The following is a 26,115-nucleotide window of genomic DNA, read 5'->3' as shown; positions in this document are numbered from 1 at the left end:
ATTTTGAAATCATTAAAACATACATAGAATTATTGTTAAATGGGCAACAATTTTTATACATACTTGAAATTTAAAAACTAAACTAGTTATTTTTAACCAAAATTAGGTTCATCATAATTATATGTTTTTAACTCTTGTGTTGTTCATCAATACCTTTACATCCACCCACAAATCAATTCCTTATTATTACAAGTTAAATAAAACCAACAATTTCAAACAATCATTTAATCGCTCCTCCAAGTTACAAAAACATCATCAGTTCTATATCTCTGCGTAATTGTAGATTCGCTAAAATCCATTCTACTTCCCGACGCATGCGCTAACGCTCCCGCGTGAGCTATCATTACACCATTGTCTATGCAAAATCGTTCATCCGTTGCAAATATTTTGGCACCCCGCTCTGAACACATGACTCCCATCATTTCTTGTAATCTTTCGTTGCAACCTACGCCGCCTACGATTAAAACCTGAAAAATTATTCCATTTAATTTTAATTAATAGGAAAAATTAATATTGCGAATTTTTTTTTCATAATTTTATCAAGGAAAGCTTGAAATTCTTAGCTACAATTCAAAAAGTTATAACTTACAATTTACATATTATGTAGATTGTAGAATTATACAACACAATGCTAAAGTACAGAAGCATTAGGTACACTTATTTTATAATTCAATTCTTTTTTTTTATTTTAGTAGGTGTGTGTGTTTTATTACAAAGTACTCATGACCAGATAAATCTTTAATAGTTAATACTATTAATAATAATAGATAGAGAATATTGTATATGCTTGTGTTTAATTTGCAGTTTTTAAATAAAATTATTTATTTTACAAAATTAAAGTTACCTCATCAGATTCGCAGTGTGCCATGGCTCTCTCAGTGATTTCGACCAACATAGCAAAGACAGTTTCTTGTAAGGAATAACACAAATCCTCTGGTGTATATTCTTTTAATAAATCATCTATTTTGTCCTCCATATATGATAAAATGCCTGAGAAACTGACATCCATACCTGAAAATAATTTATTTTATTGTATACATAGCTTGCATATTTCACCCCTTACTTTTATTTAAAAACTTATATCATATTTTATAATAGTTAATCTGATTGATTTATACAATAATTATTTTTAGTGGACCTATTTATACGAGATAATACTAACCTTTTACACAATATGGCAAATGTAAATACTTTTTTCCTTTCTTAGCCATTTGTTCAATGTTGTATCCAGGACTTGGTGCGTTAGATAATTTTAATACTCTGGCAAATCTGAAATATTTTTAAATAAACAATATTAAACAGTTATCTGTTTAATATTTAGTTTGAAATTATCATTTTTTACCCGACTACGGCAAAGCATCTCGGACGGAATATTGCATACTTCAGAATAGTATTGTATGACATTATTGTCAATTTACAACGAAGGCATCTTGGGTTTTAGTTTTTTTACTTTTTATTATTAAAAATAGAAAAGGCCATTATCCTGCGAAGAATAAGGGTTTGAATCCTGCCTAATGATAATTTTTTTTTCAAGAAAATAAATACTTTGCTACTAACCTATCTAAACAATTTCCAACTGCAATATCTATAGTCTCCCCAAATATCCTGTATCTCTGCCTGGAGTAAGCAATAATTTGTGTGTTGCCGCCACTAACATAAAGAACTGTGGGGTTGTTTGCTTTCGTAATGAGTCTACCCATTTCTATATCTGATTATTGGTTAAGGTTATTGTTGGATTCAATTGCAAATATTTCATATTTTGGTACATTCAAATATAGGAAATATGTAGGTACAGCTGAGAATGATGCCTGGGTGTGAATAAAAATTTAGACACTGCAAAATGTATCATTAAATCTATTTTTTTGTATCAAACTTTTATGTAATAGATAAGGTGGATATTATAACAATTTCAAGATTGTCACATAAAAATGTATAAAAGGATACGGCCAATACAATGATTAACACCAAGGATGGGTTTATTCCATACTTTTGCACATGTTCTGGCAACAATCGCACAGGCATTCAAAGGAGCGCCCATCCCTGGCCCCTTTGTGTAGCACACTACATCTATATCTGCTGGTTTTAAACCAGATTGTTCAAGGGCTTCTTTAAGAACTTCATGAATATTGTTTCTATGGTGTTCGGCTGTTTCTCTTGGTAAAAACCCTAAAAAGATCATACATTATGACTTATACAAACATTCAAATAAAAATTTCAACTCCAAAACCTTTAAAGAACGAAATAAGGACCGATTTCAAAACGATTATAGGTTATGTACGTTTAAATAAGAATTACCGCTATTTGTTTTTTATTAAAGCATGATTAAAATACTACATCTGTACAATTACAAACGTTGAATATCACTATTTAATAGTTCAAAATACCTTCTCCTGGCGGTGTTATGTATGTACGCCGACAATTTGCAAGTATTTCTCCATCTCTAACAATTCCCACACCGAGTTTATTAGCACTGCCTTCGAAACCTATTGCTACTACCATGATACTTTATAGTTAAAAATTTCTAATTAATATTTAATTTACCTACTATATACAAAAATATTGCGATCATAAAATTGAAACGTGTTTTTGTTTACAAATATAAATAACTGTCAATGTCATACGAAATTGTAGATTAAAATATTTATTGCCACAGACCATATTTTATTATACAAGTTTATTACCTATTGATCTCGACGTATCCCCCGTTTTCCAATTACAGAGCATAATGCGACTCAGTGCCGCACAATGCCGAATTATGCTGATGCATAATTGGAACGTGAAACGCACCAGCAGGTTGCTAAGTTCAGTGTTGAAAAAAAAAAATCATTAACCGACTTCAAAAAAAGGAGGAGGTTATCAATTCGGCCGGTATGTTTTTTTTTTTTTTTTATGTATGTACACCGATTACTCCGTGGTTTCTGAACCGATTTACGTGATTCTTTTTTTGTTCGATGCGGGATGGTGTCGAATTGGTCCTATAAAAATTTTATTCGGATAGGCCCAGTAGTTTTTATTTTATGAGCATTTTTGTCTGTATTTGTAAATGTTGCAAGTGCAAGTTTGAAGTCGGTTGTTTTTAACGCAGTTATTGACTTGTTTTGAAAAATATTTACGGTTATTTTAAGTAATTTGGATTTTGATTATTTCATTAACATTTTTTTCAATGTTTGTACCTTCATCCATACTTATAATTATTTTTTTAACACAATTTGAATTAACTTTGATTATTTCGAAAAAACTACAATGAAACGAAAGCTTTAAATTTTTTTCCAACAATTAATATAAATCGATTGCACGCATCAATTCACGCGCATTACTTTTTCTAGTGCTCGATTGTGCGAAGCGTTGCTGTAGTTGGAACATTCAACGTTAAGCATTATACCGCTTAATGCGCTCTAGTGCTGTAATTGGAAAACGGGGTTGGAATATGTGTTGAATATCAATCACAGACATCAATGATATCATGATAAAATTAAACAGGGATTTTGTTTCGTGGTTTCAGTGTTTCATTACTACAGTTACTGGTAATATGTAACGAAAAAGTTGCTATTTATCTGTTCTAGCAGCTAGATTGCATGAAAATTTAGGTGATGAACTATTGAAATAGAAATGGCTTGTAGTAAATAGATTAATAATTAGTACTTACATAGGAAATAAGTTTTAGAATATAAATTCAAGAAATAAACAAAATTTTAATGATTAAATGCAATTTATTAATCTAAAACACATACAAAATTACATAACAAATATTAATTTTTAGGCGTCATCATTTACTTCGTCCACAAAATCAGCCATCATATCTTCTACGGATAGAACATTCTTTTTGGCTACTAGAGTAGAATCACATTCCGTAACCGTCATTTCTACATTTATATCTGTTTCTTTATGTTCAATACCATTGACTTTTGGTGTCTTGTCTAGTTCTATTTCCCCAGATTTCCCCTCTGCATCGATATCTTGAGAGTTTCGGATAACTTGCCCGCAAGTTATTTGAATGTCATCTGTCTCATTGGTGCTTGGGAGATTGGCGTCATCAATTTTGTCCAAAACTTTTACTTTTTCACTTCCTGTATTTGGATAATCATAAGTAACTTCTAAGGAATGTCTTTCTTCACCATCTAAAGTGTCAGCAGAATCATTTAATGGCACTTGTGTTGGAGCGTTGTGTAAAGAAACGTCTGAATTTTCTTTGGAAATACTAATATTTGTTTCAGTTATGTTTCCTTCTTCAGTACTTTTGTTAGGAATATCTTCAAAGCATAGAGTTTGTTCATCGTCTTGGCAAGTTACGATAATTTCTGACACTTTATTAGAATCGCGTTCTTGAGTAGATTGACTTTCATTATCAATTTCTTGTATAGAAGCTCCACCAGAATTAGACCTTTCATTTTGATTAACTTCCTGTACATCTTCGGTACCAGAATCGTCACTTATTTCTACAGAACTCATGTTTTCACTACTAAGACTTATTTTATCCGCGTCTTCATCTAATCTCGCCTTTTTCTTCGCTGGTTCGTCAGCTATTGTAATTATGTCCTCTAAGTCAGTGCATGGCATCCTGTTAAATAGAAATAAAATATTAATATTGTTACATAAGTCAAAGGGTTAACTGGATTAAATTATTAGATTAAAGGTAAATTATCAATATGTTGATCTTCTTAATCCTTTAAAGTGCTTTTAGAAATCTATATATATAAAAGAAAATCGTGTTAGTTACTCCACTTATAACTCAAGTACGGCTGAACCGATTTAGCTGAAAATTGGCAGGGAGGTAGTTTAGAGCGAGGAGGACATAGGATACTAAATATGTACCACGGGCGAAGCCGGGGCGGACCACTAATATAGAATATTTATCACATAAAAACTCATTAATAAATCTGTTAAAAATGTTCAACATTTATTCAGTTATAAAATCATAAAAAATGTATATATGTTAGGCACTTATATATCTTCAGTTTATACACATATAACTTACTTGTCTTTTCCTAACAGTGATTCCAAAACGGCTCGATTCTTTTCAGAAACTCGTTTTTTCTTATCCATTGCTTTTTCAGGAGCTACGGTCAGCGCAAAGTTCAGAGATGGCGGGGAACAATGTAAATGCAATCTTATATCCAATAATGCTCTTGAACAGAACGTCGCAATCTGAAATAAAGTGAATTTACATTAAAAATTATTAAAAATCAACCAATGTTTACCTACATTTCTTTAAATACAATAATTTATTAAAAGTAAATACATTTATGTTAACCTTTATTTAAATCAATGATTAAAAACAAATAACACTACAAGCAAACCTATAATTATATAATGTAGTATGAAGTATTCTTCATTTTTAGCGCGAAACAATTTGTGATTCGCGCTAATCGTGAGTTTTTTATTATTATTTGAAATTGGAACGTTATGCACAGAGTATTATTAAGAAATAATAATTATGCTCCGTTTATTTCTAGATACGTTACGAAATTTTGCTAAAAATTGGTTAAATCGATTTTTCGTGCCAAAATAATTTAAGAAAAATAATGTGGCAGTTGCAATCTACAATGTAACTACTATTAAAATTCGAAATATCAATACTTATGTCCCTGTATCCTTACAATCTTTATAGTTTTAAATGCTCACACTAAACACAGTTTATCTAAAAACAAATTTCATTATAATAAAAATATGCTATTATTATACAAACCTCATGTTGCCCGCTATTAACCAACGTGGCATACAATTGTAGGCAATATTGCGTAGGTGGGGGCACAGAATGTGGACTACATTTCCTAACAGCTTCTAATGTTCTCAATAACGCTACACTGTGAGCCTCGCTGTACACTTGTATGTTGAAACATTCGCGGATCAGACGCTCTTGGAATATCTGTGAAAGATTTTTTTATTTATTATCTACACTAATATTATAAAGAGGAAAACTTTGTTTGTTTGTTTGATTGTAGTGAATAGGCTCATAGACTACTGGACCGATTTTGATGAAATTTGGCACAGATAATCTTTAGACCCTGAGAAAGAACATAGGCTACCTTTTATTGCGAAATATGTACCACGGGCGAAGCCGGGGCGGACCGCTAGTAATATATAAAACGAGACCGTTTTAAGGTGATTGCTACGATCTGTTCCCAGCCAATATCCCGCTAGATGGCGCTGAATTCTACATTTCTAGTTTATTTGAGTTTTTGCGTAATTGGAAAAGATTAAGGTCGTAGGAATAGTCATGGCGGTTACTGAATATTATATTTTATTGAAATATGTCATATCATTGCCTTAAAATCCACCCAATTCGGTAAAAAAATGCATTATAACATCTGTCATTGCATACAGGGTCGTTTACACACACAGACGTATACAAAAATGATAAAGATTTAAGTCTAGATGGCGTGAATGTAAAACAAGTAGGATTGTTATAAAAATAAAAGTTATATTTGCTGGCGTAAACTATTTTGTTGTAATTTTGGGAAATAAATAATGTCAAAATTGATTACAATAAAACGCAGTTTTATTTTATTACCTACATTACACTATTGTTTTTTTTTTATCAAAACATGTATTTGAAGTAGCAAATATGATATTATGCTGATCCAAGCATTTTCACTCAAAACTAATATCACTAGTGATTTGTAAAAGTAAATTATTTCAATATACATTTCATAACCAACAAGTAAGAATAATTATTCATACAACAACAAATCAAAAACACTATTTACTATGGAAAAAAAACCAGGAAGGTGAAAAACATATTTACGATTTCGATGCACTCGACTTTTAGTAAAATAATAGGTAAAAATATTATTATGGTTTTGATCACAGACATATTCTGTGGTTTTGATTTTAGCTACTAGTATCAGAAAGCTGCGTGTTCAATGCACGTCGGGGTCCCACAACTGTGGAGGAAGGAAGGTAGAATACCTCCATCGAATAAGTGAAGTTTCTCGACATACTCGATTTGCCGGCCGGCCTCAATGAAGATTGTCCGAAAGTTGTATATGAGCTCTGTAACGAAAAAATTTCGCTAGCGCGATTCAGAGTGAGGTGTCGTACAATATACCTAATGAAGTTTTTCATCTTTTTATTTTACTGCAAATACAAAATAAAAATTAAACAATGGTAATGTAAATTCTAAACAAACTACTACCAAAATACAATTAGAACAAAAATCATTTGACTTGTTTATTTCACCCAGAGGCCAGAGGCGGCTCGTGACAAAATTGTATAGGTGTTTACTTGAAATAAAACAACGAAAATACAATAGCGTTCGGGATGATTTATTACAAAAAAATGAGCACCACATTTTATAAATGTCTATAACACTAAAAATTACAAAGTACAGGCTATTTCAAAACGAATTCAATGACTAGGTATCAATAATTAGTAAATCACCGAATTTGCATTCGCGAGCGTAGGTATCCATAGTGTTTGTCACTGACGGTCACTGACCTCTATAACTTATAGTTATAGAGGTCAGTGGTGTTTGTTGTGTAAACATGTATGTATTTGAGTAGTTAGTAGCATATTATATTCTGAATTTCTGATCCATGCCTATTCACTCAAAACTAATAACACTAATGATTTGTAACAGTAAATTATTTCAATAGGTAGGTATTTGAACATTTCCCAACAAGACGTAAGAATAATTATTCGTAGGTATACAAGATACAATAACAAATCTAATACACTATTTATTATTTTATTATTTACTAGCGGTCCGCCCCGGCTTCGCCCGTGGTACATGTTTACGTTTTCTCTCCATAAGAAGTAATAGCTAGAGAGCTAGCGCAAAGCTACCTGTATGTATTTGACCAGACCTGGATTTTTGTGTGTTGATTCCCCTATACCTACTATACATGAGATGAGGAGTCACTAAGCCCAGAGTGGTGGACGGGGCGCGCGCTTAGGTAAGACAGGTGGAAATTTTTGGCGAACTTTGAAACCATTTGACCACGTCTGCCATTTTGATATTTGAAAATAGATTATTATTACTATCGGAAAATAACAATGGCAGACCATTATCACGCGGATAACATTCTGGCAGACACTTATGAAAGTGCTGAAAAAAATACAATTTTGAAAGTATTTGACCAGATCTGCCATTCATATATTTTATTTATTAGGGTCTTAAAAACTTATTTTCGAAACGGCAGACATTTTCATTGCGTACAGACTTCAGCAGACAACAAAACTTTACAGACTTCAGCAGTCAACAAGACTTAGCTTCTACATGGTCAGATGTATATATGTATTACGTTCCCTGACCTTACATCAATGATTTACTTTATTAATGTTTTTATGGTCATTTACATTTAATTTTGAAAACTATGGAATAAAATTTATAAATTTGATGATACAAAACTAAATATACATTTGTAAAGAATCTCAAATATAAAGTTGTGTTGCAAATAACAAATCATCATTTAAATATTTAGTTTATTTCTTTATTTAAGAAACAATTAACAATTACAAAACAACATAAAAAAACACGCATGCATTTATTGAAATGTTCATTCATCATCACTATCGTATGGCGTTGTGTGACTCGTCTTCATAATCCATTGAATCGGATTCTGTAAAAGTAAAACGTAAATTATATAATAAAAGAAATGAGTCATTATAAACTTACCTAGTAAGGCAATGCCTTTGATGTCGCACGATGCCGCCGCGCCGCCAGTGTAGGTACTTCTGCTGCTACATGAAAATATGCTAGGGTTGCAACAAATGGGAAATAAAACAATTGTGATTATTACTATTATGATGTAATCATTTATTCATATTATGTACATTCAAAACAATTGCTATTATTAAATCTGATGTAATTATTTTTTCATAAATATATAATTATTATTAATTACATAATATATTGCACTGTGAAATATTTACGTATCACTTTATTTTTGATGTTCTTAATTGTCTTTTATAAAATTTAAGTGACGCATTCGCATTGGGATCAACAATCCGATAAGAAAAGAATGGAGACAACATATACATAGCTTTGATTTCAATTCTACAGATACAAAATATACAATCTATCTAAAATGATACAACGGATGTTTCCTGCGTTTTCTCGTCAAAATACCGAAACAACGTAATTATTGTATAGTAGTTGGGCGTGAAAGTAAAAAAACAAATGAAAAGTGTTTTCCATATGATTATTTATTAAATTTACGCGATTAAGAATAATTTCAACGATACAATTTAGTAACCGAGAATTCAGAGGATTAAAGAAAATACCTGCCTGATCATTTTATCAAACTCTAAAAGAATTATGGTTATTTCGCATCACTCGGTTTATTAGTTTGGTAATAATTATTAAAGGTAGTTACAACCCTAGCCATTGAGTCGAACGGTAGGCAACACAATATCGACTTTGTGCGGGTACATATGGTACATTTCTTCTTGCTGTGAAGCGTAATTATTATTATTAAGATTTTTTAGGCTATTTTGAATCAGCTGTTCTAATTTAATTCTAGAAATTTATTAAAACGTGATTTTTTTAAAAGTATATTATGAGTTTATAAATACCTCAACCAATAGTTATTGTGTCCTATCCTCATTTCTTTATATCTTGGTAGTTAACTAAAGTGTTAAATTTACATAACCTCAACAACAACATTTACACTGCCACTGCACTAAAACTAAACTAACTAGCTCTCTAGCTATAAGAACCATCCTCGTACTTCAAGGGATATAATAAAAAAAGAATTATCGAAATCGGTTCAGCCGTTCTCGAGTTATGCGCTTACCAACACATTTTGCGATTCATTTTTATATATAAGACTAGCGGTCCGCCCCGGCTTCGCCCGTGGTACATGTTTACGTTTTCTCTACATAAGAACCATCCTCGTACTTCAAGGAATATAATAAAAAAAGAATTATCGAAATCGGTTCAGCCGTTCTCGAGTTATGCGCTTACCAACACTGCACATTTTGCGATTCATTTATATATATATACTAGCGGTCCGCCCCGGCTTCGCCCGTGGTACATAATATTTACGTTTTCTCTACATAAAAACCATCCTCGTACTTCAAGGAATATAATAAAAAAAGAATGATCGAAATCGGTTCAGCCGTTCTCGAGTTATGCGCTTACCAACACATTTTGCGATTCATTTTTATATATAAGATAAGATTATGTGAAAATAACCAGGAAGGTGAAAAACATATTTACGAAAACATAGTAACATAATATGGCTGTCGCTACAATAATTATATTTCAATTTTATCTTTTTATACCTAGTAGAACTGGCCGACGAATAAAAAAAATCGTATTAGAATAAATACAATAAATTACGGAACAAAAAAAGGATTGTAACTGAATTAGGTATGTTTGTTTCTGGGCGCACCGTTTTCGACGACGCGACGCGCGACGTAAGCGTATAGGTATAGGTACCTACTTTGCTAAAACAAACTAATAAAATTGTGTGTCTGTCTGAAAATTCGGAAAAGCATATTTTGCAAGTTTGTAATTACTTTGATAGTTTACCGATTTATAATAATTGTAATTGTAATTGTATAATATATAATTTGCAATGTGGTGAAATTTCATAAAAATCACGGGCCAATTTTTTGTTTTGAATCCCACCGAAAATATAATTGCGTTATTAGAATAATTAATTACTATACCTACCCACGATCAATTATTACAATATAGTCTCAAATGCATACTAGAGAAATATTGCAATTTGATTCAATTAAAATGCATAGCATACAAAAATAAATTCACAACACAAGAAATTCCGCGCGCAAATCATAGCGCGTGTCAATGAAATCAAGAATGTTTTATATCAAGCCGACGCGGACGACGACGCGACGCCGAACAAAAGTACCTACGACGGACGACCACGCTTCGAGTTGCCAAACAACATGAGTAATAAATTGTTTACAAAAAAAACAAGTTTTCCATTTTTCTGTATGAGTAGACAGAACTTCAAAACGCCACCTGCTACGGTTTATATTATGAACGATTGTTATAAAAATAAAAGTTATATTTGTTGGTGTAAACTATTTTATTGATCAATTATTTTGGAATTTAAAATTGTCAACATTGATTACAATAAAACGCAGTTTTATTTTATTACACTATTGTTTTTTTTATCAAAACATGTATTTGAAGTACCATATAATATTATGCTGATCCAAGCATTTTCACTCAAAACTAATATCACTAATGATTTGTAAAAGTAAATTATTTCAATATACATTTCATAACCAACATGTAAGAATAATTATTATTATTCCTACCTACAACAACAAACCTAAAACACTATTTACTATGGGAAAATAACCAGGAAGGTGAAAAACATATTATTATTTACGATTTCGACGCACTCGACTTTTAGTAAAATATAGTAGGTAAACATAATATTATGGTTTTGATTTTTGCTACTAGTATAAGAAAACTGCGTGTTCAAACTACTTGTTTGTCTGTCTGAAAATTCGGAAGTACTTTGGTAGTTTACCGATTTATAATAATATTGTATATATCGTTGTTTAAAAAATATTCAAACACAATAAAATATGATATACTGATTTATCACTGGTTTCAGTGATGAACTGATGAGTCAATTATAGCCACTATACTTTCGTCATACGTGTGTATGATTGATGTGATTTGCAACGTGGTGATATTTCAGAAAAATCACGGGTCAAATTGTCCCACCGAAAATATAACTGCGTTATAAGAATAACTATACCTACGATAAATTATACATAATACAATATAGTCTCAAATGCATACTAGTGAAATATTTTATTTGAATCAATAAAATAAAAAAAAAATAAAAAATAATAATAATACAAAAATAAATTCACAACACAAGAAAATCCGCGCGCAAATCATAGCGCGTGACAATGAAATCAAGAACTTTCGAGCCGACGCGGACGACGAAGGAGCCTAACAAAAGTACCTACAATCATAGGCGGCTCGTGACAAAATTGTATGGCCGTGTTCACTTGAAATAAAACAACGAAAATAGGTACCTACAATAGCGTTAGCAGTACAAAAAAAATGAGCACCACATTATAAATGTCTATTTATACACTAAAAATTATAGAGTATTTCAAAACGAATTCAATTATTATTTAGCAATAATTAGAAAATCCCCGAATTTGCATTCGTGATCGTATTCATAGTGTTTGTCTACACTAATATTATAAAGAGGAAAACTTTGTTTGTTTGTTTGATTGTAATGAATAGGCTCATAAACTACTGGACATTTTACCAATGTTTGCAAGTTTGTGATTACTTTGATAGTTTACCGATTTATAATAATTGTATACTTATATCATTGTTTAAAAATATTCAAACACAATATGATATAGGTACTGATTTATCTGGTTCAGTGATGAACTGGTTTCAGTGATGAACTGATGAGTCAATGTTATCCACAATACTAATCACTTTCGTCATACATGTGTATGAACTATGATTGATGTGATTTGCAATGTGGTGAAATTTCATAAAAATCACGGGCCAATTTTTTGTTTTGAATCCCACCGAAAATACATATATTACTAATTGCGTTATTAGAATAATTAATTACTATACCCACGATCAATTATTACAATTTACAATATAGTCTCAAATGCATACTAGAGAAACATTGCAATTTGAATCAATTAAAATGCATAGCATACAAAAATAAATTCACAACACAAGAAATTCCGCGCGCAAATCATAGCGCGTGTCAATGAAATCAAGAATGTAATTTTATATCAAGCCGACGAGCGACGACGCCGAACTAAAGTACCTACAGTACCATTTACCTTCAGTGTACAATACAGTTTACAGACCTACGACGGACGAACAATAATGAGTAATAAATAAAAAAAAACATAGTTTCTAAGGTCATTAGTTTTATTTTATTTTATTGTTATTTTCTTTGAACGATTGGAAATGAAATTACTCAATTTTTACACATAACTTTGATTTATTAGAATTATGCTCATTATGCATAAGATAACGAACGCGAATGCACGACATCTAGCGCGTCAATGTCTAAACATCGCCTTTCGTTTAGACATTGACGCGCTAGATCTGTAATAAGTATATAGTCTATGCGCTAGATGTCGTGCTTTATGTCGTGTTTCGCTTGGCAAAAGTCACGCACACTACTGTAGAAGTGTCAAATTTTTCCGGTATTTTACTGTTGTTTTTCTAAGTAAATATTGTAAATTATTGATTAAAAAGGTCGAACGCGCACACATTTCATTATAGAGAAGTGATAAAATGATTAGTTTTAAAGAAATAGTGTCTGTGTTAAGTGTTTAGAGGTAATCAAAAATGTATGGAGGGACGGTCGGAACATCAACCTTAAATGCAAATGTGAAATGCTTTTTTTTAAGTTGCAATCAGGCATATCTGGATATAATTTTATATATTTTACCGTAAAAATAGACTTCAGTAATCAAGCTGCAATTCATTTTGTAACATTAAAATGTACAGCTTAATTTCAAACTTGAAATTATTGTTTTTAACAGTTTGTTAGTTTTGGAAAACAAATTACATGTATCAATTTTTATTTATCTGATAATATAGAAGTAGAATATAAAAATTATCATTATCAGCCATATACATTCCCGCTGCTGGGACACGGACCTCCTGTGACGGTAATAGTAAAAAAAAATTGGTTGCCTGTAAAGACGGTATACGGGCGAAAGTTTTACGTGACAACGACTTTTTATGCCTGTCTCTCTCGCTCTTAGGTGTGCTAACCATGCCCGCGTGCCTCTCACTCGCTCTGATTGTGAGCGCATAACGTGAGCGGAGCGTAACGCAGTTTCTTGAAGTGTCACCCGGCAAACCAATTTATAAGACGTTGTCACGTCAAAAAAGACGGGTTGCACTGGGGGAGTGCCGGCAGAAGTGAAAACTTGATTATTAATGTTGAGCATGTTTGATATTTTGGAATGGTATCCGTCTTACGCTTTTTCGATCAGGTCACGTGTCCTGACGCGAGTTTAAGATTTTATACCCATTACAGAAAAAGTGCTCAACGCCGCTAAAGAAGTTTTCACTTCAAAAATCACCTTATGTGTAATTGGTTTCAAAAATATCCCGCCAACAATGAACAATGCTTCCGCACAATCAAGCGCCGCCATTGCTACTTCGTTGTTCATTACTTCCGATCTGTAACAAACAAATAATCATAATAATATTTTCTTTGTTATTTTTGAAGTGAAAGTTATTTAGGCGCGTTAAGAGTAAAATTTCAAGTCGCGTCATGTCAATGCCGTCACGTCATGGAGTAAGGCGACGATTTTGGTACCTTTGAATCTTGTCAAAGTTTCACTTCTGATAGGTGTACCCGGCACACGGTTTTTTTTTGTTATTTATTTTTTTATATATCAAAAAACAGAATACAATTGTTTTGACAATGCTGAGATTTGCAAAATTGAGATACATACATAACACGGAGGTAAAAATATAAATAGTTTCAATATTAAAAATCACGCTTTTATCTTAACTTATCAAACAAAATTGATTTTTAATTTATACTTACTTGGATATCTTATTTTTTCCCGGCATATGCGCTGCCAGACCACTCTCGTTAATTTGTCTGGCTTTCAGCTTTTTTTGTGCCTTTTTACTCATATTTCTCGTTGGTTGAGGACCCATCTAATAATAAGTAAACACACTTGTATTATTCACTTGCTTAACTTATTAAATAACAAAAAGATGAGCTGTATAATTTGTCGAAAAAAATAAATAAACAATAAACAAATTAATTTTGTATATTTGAATAACTCAATCTTGTAAGAATTAGATTTAGAATTGAAATTATTTTGAAAAAGAACTTATTTTGTTACGTCGCGTTGTGCTTTAATAAAATCTTAATGATGGCAACACTAACCACGACAAATCAACCAAACCCAACTTTGACAACAATAAATCTTCATATCACTTACAGTAAGTTCAACAACTTTTTTAGGCGGCGTTATATCATTAATGATGTGTAAGGTCAACTCGTCTTCCAATGAGCTGCGACTTTCCGACATTTTGTATACATGCAACACTGTGAGCCATTGCCGTAAGGTGGTATATGCGTGTCGACGGACAGTTCTTAAAAAAAATGAAATTATTCAAATATGTACATGATGTTAAACACCACAAAATAATATGAATTTTTATAAATTAGACAAAAAAAAATCGCATATTTTTACATTGTAACCACTAACCACTTGAAAACATAATAGAAATGGCAAGAATATCTGCTGTAGAATAAATACAAATAACCCTACATAACAAAGGAATGTAAAGATAAAATAATGTGTGTGTGTGTGTTATTTATTAATTCCTGGTTTAAGTATAAACCTAAGTAATTTGACTTCAAAAACATAAATTTTTCTATACAGCTTATAAAAGAAAATAAACAATCAGAAACTTACTTGGTATGATCATTGGGATTATCGGAACTCCATCTCAATGTTTGCATCACCAGCCTGAATACCAGTGGCGAATATGGTATCAGATTGGGTCCTAGACTGAAATATACAATTATAAATAAGAAAAAAAAGTAAAATTTAGATAAGTTAACTCAAACGCATAAAAATATTCATGTAAACTTTAACACATTTTTTTGTAATTTAATAAAACTTCCATTGATTTGAAATATCACTTCTACCAAGAAGGATTGGCAAGCCGTTCAATAGTAATAATAATAAAAAAATAACAGTTAATGATCCATTTCTTCTGCTACTACTACTATTTTTATTATATTTCCTTTTTGTTTGGTGTGGTGCTGAATTATTCCTTCTTTTCTTTCTATACAGGGTGTCCCAAAAAGTAGTGATATACTGAAGCTGGGAGGTAGAGGACTTAGAGGGCTATCCGAATCACCCCCATGTGTGTTATGCGATTTTTCGTATTTTCGGAGTTATTACATTTTTTTCAATTTTTCATCTATCGCCGAGTACGATGAGATTTTTATTTATGGTGACGTGAATTATTGCGCTAGATGCTTGTTTTTTTTTGTGTGCTAAGCTGAAAGATAGGCCAATTCAGTATGGTAACATTTACTATCGTTAGATCTTCGAATGGAATAAAAAAAAGAATTAAATGCCATGAAAGATAAAATTACCCAGTATGTTCATAACTTCAAGGGCCCATAAAAAAATAAAATCACATAAAAAAGGTTTTCCATTTGGCTTTTAAAAACTTGCTCTATCGATCAGGTAGCCACCATAAAAATTTCATTTTATTATTCTGAAGGCTTCAATCGAAAAATTGAAATCTAAATGTGGTAAGTGCAAAATTTTTATTAACATGATGATCATTAAAACCAATAAATAGGTGTTTAATTACCAGAATTTTTTTAAATAGCCCCGCTGTTGCTCAGTGCAAGTGCGACATCACCGTAAAAAGTTGTCTTTTAAATGTCTGAATGCTTTTTTATCATTTTTAATGGTTTCTTCTGCTACTATGAATTTCCGGGTTATTTTGTCCAAATTGGGGCATTCTCTCAAGTAGCCGAGGTCTTTTTAGTATCCCCATTGAAAAAAAATCAATGGGGTTTATTCGAGGGACCGTGGAGGCCAGGCTTTAAAGCAGGCGTCACCGGCGCATGCGCAGGCTGCAACGACCAATCCATCTTTCAGGGTATTTTTGCCCTTTAGCCTGGCCTCCACGGTCTCCGGACATAAACCCTATTGAATTTTTTCCGTGGGGATACTACAAAGACGAGAGACTGCCCCAATTTGGACAAAATAACCCGGAAATTCATAGTAGCAGAAGAAACCATTAAAAATGATAAAAAAGCATTCAGACATTTAAAAGACAACTTTTTACGGTGATGTCGCACTTGCACTGAGCAACAGCGGGGCTATTTAAAAAAATTCTGGTAATTAAACACCTATTTATTGGTTTTAATAATCATCATGTTAATAAAAATTTTGCACTTACCACATTTAGATTTCAATTTTCAGAATAATAAAATGAAATTTTTAGGGTAGCTACCTGATCGATAGAGCAAGTTTTTAAAAGCCAAATGGAAAACCTTTTTTATGTGATTTTATTTTTTTATGGGCCCTTGAAGTTATGAACATACTGGGTAATTTTATCTTTCATAGCATTTAATTCTTTTTTTTATTCCATTCGAAGATCTAACGATAGTAAATGTTACCATACTGAATTGGCCTATCTTTCAGCTTAGCACACAAAAAAAAACAAGCATCTAGCGCAATAATTCACGTCACCATAAATAAAAATCTCATCGTACTCGGCGATAGATGAAAAATTGAAAAAAATGTAATAACTCCGAAAATACGAAAAATCGCATAACACACATGGGGGTGATTCGGATAGCCCTCTTGGTCCTCTACCTCCCAGCTTCCGTTCATCACTACTTTTTGGGACACCCTGTATATCTCTATTACTAAAAATATATTTCTAGATTCACAAATAATTAAAAATCAAACCTTCAAAACCAAGCTACATAGTACATACCAAGCTATAAGTGCATCCAATGTGCGCAGTGCTTGCGTTTTCATAGCAACAAGATCCTCCATAGTGTCACTAGTCACTCGAGCTATACTTAATATTTGCACGATTAAATCTAGAATCATTTGCGGCTGGATTGGTTTGGCTGTTGGATATATTTCCCTGTAATATTTATAATAAATAAATGTTCATTAGTTTTAGATAACATTGTATTAAGAAATTTATAAAAGAAAGCTCCATCTTTGCACATACTAAAAAGAAACTCCAACTAGAAAAGCTTTTTTTTTAAATAATATGAAGGTCCATACCTACATATTATTTAAAAATGCTAAAAATACTATAGTTTTTCAATTTGCCCCTAAAAATACCGATTATTATAGTTATTATAGCTAATTTGAAGGAACATAACAAAAAATCCTACAAACAAGGGAAGTTTGAAATTGAAAGTTATATTATTTATTTATCATTAAACTTAAAATACCCAATAAATTATTATAGTACTTACACAAGCATAGCCTGTATGAAGATGAAAATATTTTTTAGCCTGTTGTTTAATATTTTCGTCCTTTCTGTATTTTTTGGCACTTTGGTTACATTTAACAATTTTTCTACAAGTGGAGACATATTTGACTGAATATCATTCTGAAAGGGAAAATAAAACAGTTTTTTTTTTACATAATATTAAAATAATACTAGATAAGGACTTTCTGTAGAATAAAAAATGTGATTTCTTTTTACAGTGCATTTTTTTTCATTCATTGTGAAGATGCTTTATGGTAGGTTTTAAAAAATATAGTGCAATATGTATTATTAATACAATTGAAAAAATTTACAATTAAAATTATCTTTAATGCTTCTTTCCAATAAACTTTTTAAGGCTAATAATTGCATAGCTTCTATTGCGGGCCTTGTGCGCGGGGACCGAATCCAGGAATTCTGTAATGAAAAAACCTCACGCTCCCCACGGGGACGGGCGCGCAGGTGTGGCTTGAAGGCATGCAATAGCATTACCACGGCAGTCCCCAAGTGCCACACGTATTTTTTTTTTATACTTTGAATCTATATAATTGTTACAAATGAAAAATATATAAATCAACATACCATAACATCATCTTTCAAAGTACTTGTGGTAGTCGAGTATATTTTACCCATCAGTTTATTAGCTGAATAACACAGCAGAATCATGTGACGTCTCCATCCCAATTTTGGATTTGTAGTTTTTATCTAATAAAGAAAAAAATAAAACATTCTTGTACAATACCATTGAATATGTAAACAGACAACAAGACATGCAACTCAACTACCTGCCTTTACAGATACTATGCTGTGCATTGATAGATTATTAAGTCAGTCAGTCACAAACATTTTATACTAGCTGTGCTCTGGGGTTTCACCTGCAATGCCTTACTCAATAAATGGGTTATCTAACACTGAAATAATTTTTCAAATCGGATCGGAAGTTCCCGAGATTAGCGCGTTCAAACAAACAAACTCTTCAGCTTCTAAAATTAGCTGTCTCTATGGTGAATAAAAGTATATTCTGAAGGAAGTTACCTGTTGTAATAGATGAGCACATTTTGCTGCAGCAATTACATTGCTATTGTTATGCGAATCAATAAAATGAATCAGATATGATTCAAATGTTGTTCGATGATTGATGCAGTACTTGGGAAAACTGAAATATGAATAAAAATTTAATTTTTTGCTGTTGATATAATTATCACAGAATGGTTGATGAATTATATGTATTTCTGTTATTTATTTAAGGTTATAATACCGGTTGATCACGTCTTCTAAGGCTCGAAGCCATCTAATGCTGTCCTGATCTACATGTTTTGATAAATTTTGGAAGAATACACCGACACTTTCTTTAACAGCTTCACTATTGTTTGGGTCCACTTCACTTATTCTATTCAATATTTGACCTGAAAGGGTAACTTTTTAATAAATTGCATATGTTATTTTAACAGTGCGAACATGCTGCTATTATACTTACTCATTTTAGGTGCCGTAACACTTTACTATCAAATTAGAAAGTGCTTTAATATCTGCTCAAGTTATAAACACTTTATTATATGCATTTAATATACAAAAATAAAATTTTAATTTAATCTTGCTTTCTTCTTCAATGCACGTTTTTCAATCATCTGACATTGACAAAAAATTAAAAAAGTCACTTGATACAATTTGACATTGACGGCAAACGTTCCTATTTCTCAAGAATGCATATGAACTGAGTATGAACTAGTTTTAACCCCCGAGTTTAACCCAAATTCATAATTTACTGGATACTTAGAGTATATATAGTATATCTATACTTGGGTTGTTGAGGAAGTGATTATGAGGAAGAGGAGGAGGAAGAGGAATTTTCACACGCAAATTTAGGGGATGCGGATGAGGATGAGGATATTTTTTTGAGGAAGAGGATGCGGATGAGGAAGCGGAAGAGGAAGCGGATGAGGATGATAGGAAATTATAATCAAAATTAAAAATTAAAACAAAAGCCACTCTCCTGTCTATACATATTGAATATTGATATTTTAACTACTAGGAAAATTGCCCCTTCATCATAAAAAAACATCTTACACTGAGTAAGATCTTCATATTCAATAAAAATATTAATTGGTCCAACAGTTTTCGAGCTTTTTAATTGCAAAAAAATATTATATGCAAAAACAGGCAAGTAACAGCGCGTGTGGCATGGTCTCGCTCGCCCGATCGCGAATTTACAAAGCCTAGCCTATACTATACTACCTATTTGAGTCACGAGTCGGACTCAGATATGATGATTTTGTTTATGCATATTACTCGACAAAACCTAATCTATCTCAGTAAAAAAAGTGACTCAAATCGATTAGATTTTGTCGAGATATTTTCATACATTACATACGAATAAAACCTAGTCGAATAGAGTCTCCGCCCGATCGGATCGGCCCGGCATCGCGCTGCAGCGAGTGCGTTGTCGTAGATACGGCATCCTCATAAATTTCCTCTAAATTTTGAGGAAGCGATAGCGTAAGAGGAATTTTTTGATTTAATTTTTGAGGATGCGGTAACGGTTGAGGAACCCAAAATATTGCGGAACTTCCGCATTATGAGGAAGCGGAAGAGGAATCCTCAACAACCCTAATCTATACTCGGCTGGATATTTCTAAGGTCAGTGGCTAAAATGTATGAATATTATGAGATTGGGTTAAGTCATCGTTCTATACTTAAAATATGTACCTTTAATAGAACTTAAATATTTTCTTATGTAGGTGAAATTATTTATGTAATTAACTTACTCTTTTCGGCAAGCAACTATAGCGCTTAGTGAAATGTAGAGAGCCTGCACAAAATTCAGAAATAGGGAATTTGAGTAATAATGATTATATTACGATTAACGAGCGCGACAGTAACCATGCGCAATATATAGGTGATTCCGCATTTCTCGCAGCACGTAATAGGATACATCCAGCACGGAGCACCTCGGCCTTGAGCTGTCGTACGTCGGGGATGGACCGTGAATAAAGCGTCTAAATCTTAAAAAATAAAAAAGGGGGCGTGTACTAGTGTACACACGAAGAAGTGAAACTTCTTTATGACCTTATTTAAAAAAAAATGTATTATATATGCAACTTTACAGAAATACGTCGAATCACGCGTGATAGAGATAAGAAAAAGATGGCGCGTAACGGAAAAATGTCACACGTAACGAAAAAATGTTACACTAATTTTTTTTCCAACCCCGATAAAGAAGTTTCACTTCAAAAAAATGTGTGCTTGTACTAGTGTACACACGTAAGAAGTGAAACTTCTTTATGACCTTATTTTCCAAAAAATAATTTACTATAAGTATGCAACTTCACGCGTGGTAGGGATAAGAAAAAGATGGCGCGTAACGGAAAAATGTCACGCGTAACGAAAAAATGTTACACTAAATTTTTTTCCAACCCCGATAAAGAAGTTTCACTTCAAAATGTGTGCGTGTACTAGGTACGTACACACATAAAAAGTGAAACTTCTTTATGACCTTATTTTTCAAAAAATAATTTACTATATGCAACTTTACAGAAATACGACGAATAACGCGTTGTAGGGATAAGAAAAAGATGGCACGTAATGGAAAAATGTCACGCGTAACGAAAAAATGTTACACTAAATTTTTTTCCAACCCCGATAAAGAACTTCAAAAATGTAATAATCCTTAAAAAAGGCATAATTTGTGAATAAAAAATGAATCGTGCGAAAATGTTACAATTACGTAAGGTAAAAGCATCAGTAGATGACCACTTAAGGAGACAGAATATTCTTTTTAAATGTTTGACTTTAATTATCATATGAATTCAGTAAGTTTATTTTTTTGGAAACCCTGTGAAATGTGTTTTAACATATGAACAAGCATTTCACCACGTACAATGGTCGAATAAACTTAAAAAAATTAAAAATGTTCTTATATTAGAAATTTAGTAGTTGACCATCTAAAAACTAGAAGATGACCATATTTTGCATCAGTAGATGACCACTCAGATGCTACAATTTTAATTGACATCATATACATTTCTCGTAGAACTGGTCTTCTTGGGAGCCTCTATGTGAGCAACTACTGCATCCCAGGGATAGTCGAGCACATCTTTATGCCATTTTTTCACCCAGTCGCATATTTTATGCTCCTCTTCTGTTGTAAGGATGGATGTCGGACCCATTTTTCGTTCCATCGGTGACTTCCCTTTTACTTTATTTGTAAGCGTTATTCTTGGTACACCGAACTTTTTTGCAGCCGTTCGTATTGGTGTTTTATGAAGACGAACATCGTTCACTGCTACAAGCATTGCAGCTTCAGTATAATTTAGGAATGCGCCCCTTTTCCCAGGCATCTACAAGATAAAAATTGGTTTTAGTAATAAGTAGATCATAGCCATAAATTCGTACCATAAACAAAACTAACTAACTAACTAAAGAAAATCAATCTATTGTTAAAGAATAAAATAGTTTATTTTAATTAATTATTATATGCAGTATATTTAAAAGATACAGAACATAATCAAAAGTTGACCACCATGGTCAATTACTATAAAATCATAGTCAAACGGTAATTCGGTAATGGACCACCATGGTCAATTACTAGAAAATCGCAGTCAAACGGAATCAGTATTGGACCACCCCCACATCTCAATTTTGTCAACAAATCTTTAAATTTTAATTACCCTGTCATTTAAATAAACCATAAACGAATAAAAAACGAAAAACACTTACCGTCAACAAGGTGACAAAGTTCCTAGTATTCAGCTTCAAACTTTTTCAATCTCTACGAATATTATTACAAAAACGAATTTATTGATTTAATGGTCCGTCACTCAACAAACAACTGACCACCATTTACTATATTTGACTCACAGATTTGACTGATATGGATGCGCAATTTACGCGCCTATTTGACCAGATAGCAGCACTAACTACTTATTAACGAATGAGTTTTTAAAATTGCCGCGAATTCTTATTATAACGGTTTATGTCTTAGATCATTAAGTAATGGATAACACTCACAGGCGCTTCCCCTTTTGCCGAGGTATAAGATTATTCGAATCGAAAAGTCTTATGCTTTCATAAAAACTACTTGCGTAATCGATTACAAACACTCTGCGTATTCGTAAAACATCGAAAGGACGTCTGCGAGTGCTCCGCTAAAAATGCCGTTTTGTGCAGTCAAGTCTTGCAGAAACAAGTCAAACACATCAAATATTAAAAAAGATGGAATAACCTTTCATTTGTAAGTATTTTTTTATTTTTTTTACGTAAATATCAATTTAAATGCAATTTCTAATAATCGTCGATGTATCGTTTAGCGATATGATCAAGACAAATAATCGAGTCATGTGTGTACTCGATCATTGATGCGGCCTCACGAGACTATCATGGAAAGAAAATATACAAATTTAATCTTTATGAACTAAGAGATAAAGTTGAATTTAAAACGCGATATTGAACCGCATTCCCCACGAGACTATAAAGCGATGTAGCGAGACTATCTTCAAGAGAAAATATACAAATTTAATCTTTATGAACTAAGCGATAAAGTTGAATTTAGAACGCGATATTGAACCGCACTCCCCACGAGACTATAAAGTGATGTAGCGAGACTATCTTGAAGAGAAATTCAAATTTAATCTTTATGAACTTAGTGATAGAGTTGAATTTAAAAACTCGTCGCTTAAAAGGTCGTAAATTTTTACGACTTTCTTAGTGACGGACTGCTTTTAACTTGAACGTCGATAAAAAAATATTTTTCTAAGTATAATTTGAAATGAGATGAGAATTAATCTTTATTATATTACAATGTTACACAACTGCATAAAAAGGAGTATAATGTTTATTTTGTAAATCTTGTATATATTTATTAAAATTTACGCTCGGTTACTTTTAACTGGCAGAACATTTTAATGGTACGGAACCCTTCGTGCGCGAGTCCGACTCGCACTTAGCCGTTTTTTTGTAATGTTAATCTTGTAACCTTTCTAATATGTAATTTGTTTATATGTATGTATTAATATTGCGTTGCGACACCTCGGTACAGAAATAAAAAAAGACGGGTTGCACTCCGGGAGTGCCGGGAGAAGTGAAAACTTGATTATTAACGTTGAGCATGTTTGATATCCTTCCTTACGCTTTTTCGATCAGGTCACGTGTCCTGACGCGAGTTTAAGATTTTATACCCAACGCCGCTAAAGAAGTTTTCACTTCAATAAAAATTTCTGTACCGATATTTATTTTATTTAATATAATATGTGATGTGTTGAATAAATACATATTCAAATACAAATAAAATGGCGTTTTATTGTTTTTTCGTATGCATATAATAATGATGAAAACGTTACATGACCTGTATAGTATTTTTTATGAATATAATATTAATGTTATTTCTAATTTCAACAAAATTATTATTTTTGTAATATCGATATGGTTACATCCCTTTAGAGCGATTGTATTATTACGTATATGTACAGAGATTTTTCTGTGTAATCGATGTATGTGTGCAAAAACATGCTAGTCTGCCAATTTTGTATTAGTTTGAGTTTGTAAAGACACAAATTATTTTTGTGAATGTGTGATTGTGTTTCAAAGTGTGAGTTACCCTCCCCGCACCAAAATCGGCAGAAAGTTTAGTTAGAACATTTGCCAGCGTGCTCCATCCATTACTTAATGATCTAAGTTAAGTAATGGATGGAGCACGCTGGCAAATGTTCTAACTAAACTTTCTGCCGGTTTTGGTGCGGGGAGGGTAACTCACACTTTGAAACACAATCACACATTCACAAAAATAATTTGTGTCTTTACAAACTCAAACTATTACAAAATGGACAGACTAGCATGTTTTTGCACACATACATCGATTACACAGAAAAATCTCTGTACATATACGTAATAATACAATCGCTCTAAAGGGATGTAACCATATCGATATTACAAAAATAATAATTTTGTTGAAATTAGAAATAACATTAATATTATATTCATAAAAATACTACACAGGTCATTTGTAACGTTTTCATCATTATTATATGCATACGAAAAAACAATAAAACGCCATTTTATTTGTATTTGAATATGTATTTATTCAACACATCACATATAAATCAATATCACAATACATATAAATCAATAAAATAAATATCGGTCCAGAAATTTTTATTATTTCTGTACCGAGGTGTCCATTCTGATTTTCTCCCACAGCATTCAATCCAGCTTAGCCTTAAAGCAGGATTTTTTGTAAATCTGAAATATACGCAATATTCGTACATACATATAAACAAAGTAGCTGCTCCGCGCGGTTTCACCCCCGTGGCTCCACTCCTGTTGGTCGTAGCGTGATGATATTATATACCTTCCTCGATAAATGGGCTATCTAACACCGAAAGAATTTTTCAAATCGGACCAGTAGTTCCCGAGAATAGCGCGTTCAAACAAACAAACAAACAAACTCTTCAGCTTTATAATATTAGACGTATAGATTACATAATAGAAAGGTTACAAGATTAACATTACAAAAAAACGGCTAAATGCGAGTCGGACTCGCGCACGAAGGGTTCCGTACCATTAAAATGTTCTGCCAGTTAAAAGTAACCGAGCGTAAATTTTAATAAATATATACAAGACTTACAAAATAAACATTATACTCCTTTTTATGCAGTTGTGTAAAATTATAATATAATAAAGATTAATTCTCATCTCATTTCAAATTATACTTAGAAAAATATTTTTTTATCGACGTTCAAGTTAAAAGCAGTCCGTCACTAAGAAAGTCGTAAAAATTTACGACCTTTTAAGCGACGAGTTTTTAAATTCAACTCTATCACTAAGTTCATAAAGATTAAATTTGAATTTCTCTTCAAGATAGTCTCGCTACATCACTTTATAGTCTCGTGGGGAGTGCGGTTCAATATCGCGTTCTAAATTCAACTTTATCGCTTAGTTCATAAAGATTAAATTTGTATATTTTCTCTTGAAGATAGTCTCGCTACATCGCTTTATAGTCTCGTGGGGAATGCGGTTCAATATCGCGTTTTAAATTCAACTTTATCTCTTAGTTCATAAAGATTAAATTTGTATATTTTCTTTCCATGATAGTCTCGTGAGGCCGCATCAATGATCGAGTACACACATGACTCGATTATTTGTCTTGATCATATCGCTAAACGATACATCGA

General features: G+C 32.2%; 3 protein-coding genes across 3 annotated transcripts in view; 1 reads left to right on the top strand and 2 right to left on the bottom strand.

The window, feature by feature from the left end:
- Positions 1-26,115, top strand: part of Abp1 (Actin binding protein 1) — a 175,582-nt gene that overhangs the window by 119,094 nt on the left and 30,373 nt on the right. The gene's annotated exons all lie outside the window — the stretch shown is intronic.
- On the bottom strand, positions 211-2,605 carry Tcs3 (Probable tRNA N6-adenosine threonylcarbamoyltransferase Tcs3). Its single transcript, XM_089701252.1, has 6 exons — positions 2,385-2,605; positions 1,945-2,166; positions 1,558-1,708; positions 1,163-1,269; positions 845-1,011; positions 211-467 (listed from the first exon to the last, which is right to left on the bottom strand). The coding sequence occupies exons 1-6, from the start codon at positions 2,497-2,499 to the stop codon at positions 225-227; spliced, it is 1,005 nt and encodes a 334-aa protein (XP_089557378.1). The 5' UTR covers positions 2,500-2,605; the 3' UTR covers positions 211-224.
- On the bottom strand, positions 3,691-19,625 carry LOC149484232 (proline-, glutamic acid- and leucine-rich protein 1-like). The gene is made up of 13 exons (XM_089701796.1): positions 19,428-19,625; positions 19,209-19,356; positions 18,986-19,106; positions 18,533-18,655; positions 17,937-18,073; positions 17,438-17,593; positions 15,382-15,477; positions 14,902-15,055; positions 14,496-14,611; positions 14,023-14,122; positions 5,687-5,866; positions 4,976-5,145; positions 3,691-4,558 (listed from the first exon to the last, which is right to left on the bottom strand). The coding sequence occupies exons 1-13, from the start codon at positions 19,429-19,431 to the stop codon at positions 3,757-3,759; spliced, it is 2,307 nt and encodes a 768-aa protein (XP_089557922.1). The 5' UTR covers positions 19,432-19,625; the 3' UTR covers positions 3,691-3,756.

This window comes from Colias philodice, chromosome 12, assembly GCF_061535455.1.
Source record: "Colias philodice isolate Cphi_HAF_F1 chromosome 12, ilColPhil1 Martin Lab GWU primary, whole genome shotgun sequence".
NCBI lineage: Eukaryota > Metazoa > Arthropoda > Insecta > Lepidoptera > Pieridae > Colias > Colias philodice.
The sequence above is the reverse complement of the archived record's forward strand: the minus strand, read 5'-3'. Positions and strand labels throughout refer to the sequence as shown.

Coding starts and splice junctions, on each gene's coding strand:
- LOC149484232 (XM_089701796.1), bottom strand. Junction 5,146..5,686: donor TTAATAGCGGGCAACATGAG/GTTTGTATAATA, acceptor ACTTTATTTCAG/ATTGCGACGTTCTGTTCAAG. Junction 4,559..4,975: donor TCACTGTTAGGAAAAGACAA/GTAAGTTATATG, acceptor TCTATTTAACAG/GATGCCATGCACTGACTTAG.
- Tcs3 (XM_089701252.1), bottom strand. CDS start 2,499: ATGGTAGTAGCAATAGGTTTCGAAGGCAGTGCTAATAAACTCGGTGTG. Junction 1,270..1,557: donor GTTGGAAATTGTTTAGATAG/GTTAGTAGCAAA, acceptor AAAATATTTCAG/ATTTGCCAGAGTATTAAAAT. Junction 1,012..1,162: donor TTTGCCATATTGTGTAAAAG/GTTAGTATTATC, acceptor AATTATTTTCAG/GTATGGATGTCAGTTTCTCA.